Consider the following 1,066-nt stretch of genomic DNA (forward strand, 5'->3'; position numbering starts at 1 on the left):
GGGAGACGTGCCCGCGAGGCGCGGCGCTGCTTGCGAGGCATCGCTAGGGGGGAGCGTGGCGCCCGGCGAGGGCGCCCGCTCGACGCCACGCACGACGACGCGCGAGCAGCGTGTCGGTGGGCGAATCGTGAGTCGGTGCGAAAGGCGGAAAGATGGCGATGGCGGCGGCCACGTTGGCGCCGGCCCGAGCCATGTCGAAGCGAGCAGCTTGGCTGCCGCCGCCGCAGCCGCGAGGCTGCGCTCACGTGTCCGAGGCCCGGCGGAGGGGCGTCGAGCCGCCGTGCCGAGGGCGCGAAGGCAGCGCCTGCGCGTTGGCTGGCGCTGCCTAACAGACGGTACGAGTCGAGGCGACGGCGGAGGCCGTGCCGAGAGCGCCGAGCGGGGCTACGTGCCCGCGAGGCTCGGCGCTGCCTGCGAGGCAGCGCTAGGGGGGGAGCGTGGCGGCCGGCGAGGGCGCCCGCTCGACGCCACACACGACGACGCGCGAGCGGCGTGTCGGTGGGCGAGTCGTGAGACGGCAGGTGAAAGACGGAACGATGGCGATGGCGGCGGCCACGAAGGCGCCGCCCCGAGCCATGTCGAGGCGAGCAGCCTGGCTTGCCTCGGCCGCGCGGGCTCCTGCCCGTGGCGGGGTAGGAGGGGGGGGAGTGGGTCCCGTGTCGACGGGCCGCTCCTTCGCCTCGGATCGTGCCAGCCGTGAGACAGTCGTGGGTATGGACGGAGGGCCAGGCGAGGCGCGCCTCCGAGAGCGGCGCCGTCGAGGCCGTGGAGGAGGCCGTCTTGGCCGGCCGTGGCGGCTCCCGCCGGAGGCGGGAGGGCGGTTCCTGCCGTAGGCGGGGGGAAGGGGGGTGGGTCCCGTGCCGACGGGCCGCTTCCCAACCTCGGATCGTGTCAGCCGTGTGACAGTCGTGCGTATGTCAGCCGTGTGACAGAGGGATTCGCCCTCGGCCCCCCTCGGAGGGGCCCCCCTCGAGGGCCGCGTGCGCCGCTCGGTTGGTGGCGCCGCTGTTCCCCCGCCCGAGGGGGGGGGGGGGGGGCGAGGGATCGCCCTCGGCGAGGGATCCGC

General features: G+C 75.7%; 1 protein-coding gene across 1 annotated transcript in view; it reads right to left on the reverse strand.

The window, feature by feature from the left end:
- Positions 1–577, reverse strand: part of EMIHUDRAFT_238109 (hypothetical protein) — a gene marked incomplete at both ends in the record, with an annotated part of 1,640 nt that extends 1,063 nt beyond the window's left edge. Inside the window, 3 exons of the mRNA XM_005777296.1 lie at positions 8–235; positions 389–411; positions 536–577. Coding sequence (XP_005777353.1) covers positions 8–235; positions 389–411; positions 536–577 — 293 coding nt within the window. The remainder of the gene's footprint in view (positions 1–7; positions 236–388; positions 412–535) is intronic.
- Between the last annotated feature and the right edge of the window lie 489 nt (positions 578–1,066).

Source organism: Emiliania huxleyi (assembly GCF_000372725.1).
Source record: "Emiliania huxleyi CCMP1516 unplaced genomic scaffold EMIHUscaffold_262, whole genome shotgun sequence".
Lineage (NCBI taxonomy): Eukaryota > Haptophyta > Isochrysidales > Noelaerhabdaceae > Emiliania > Emiliania huxleyi.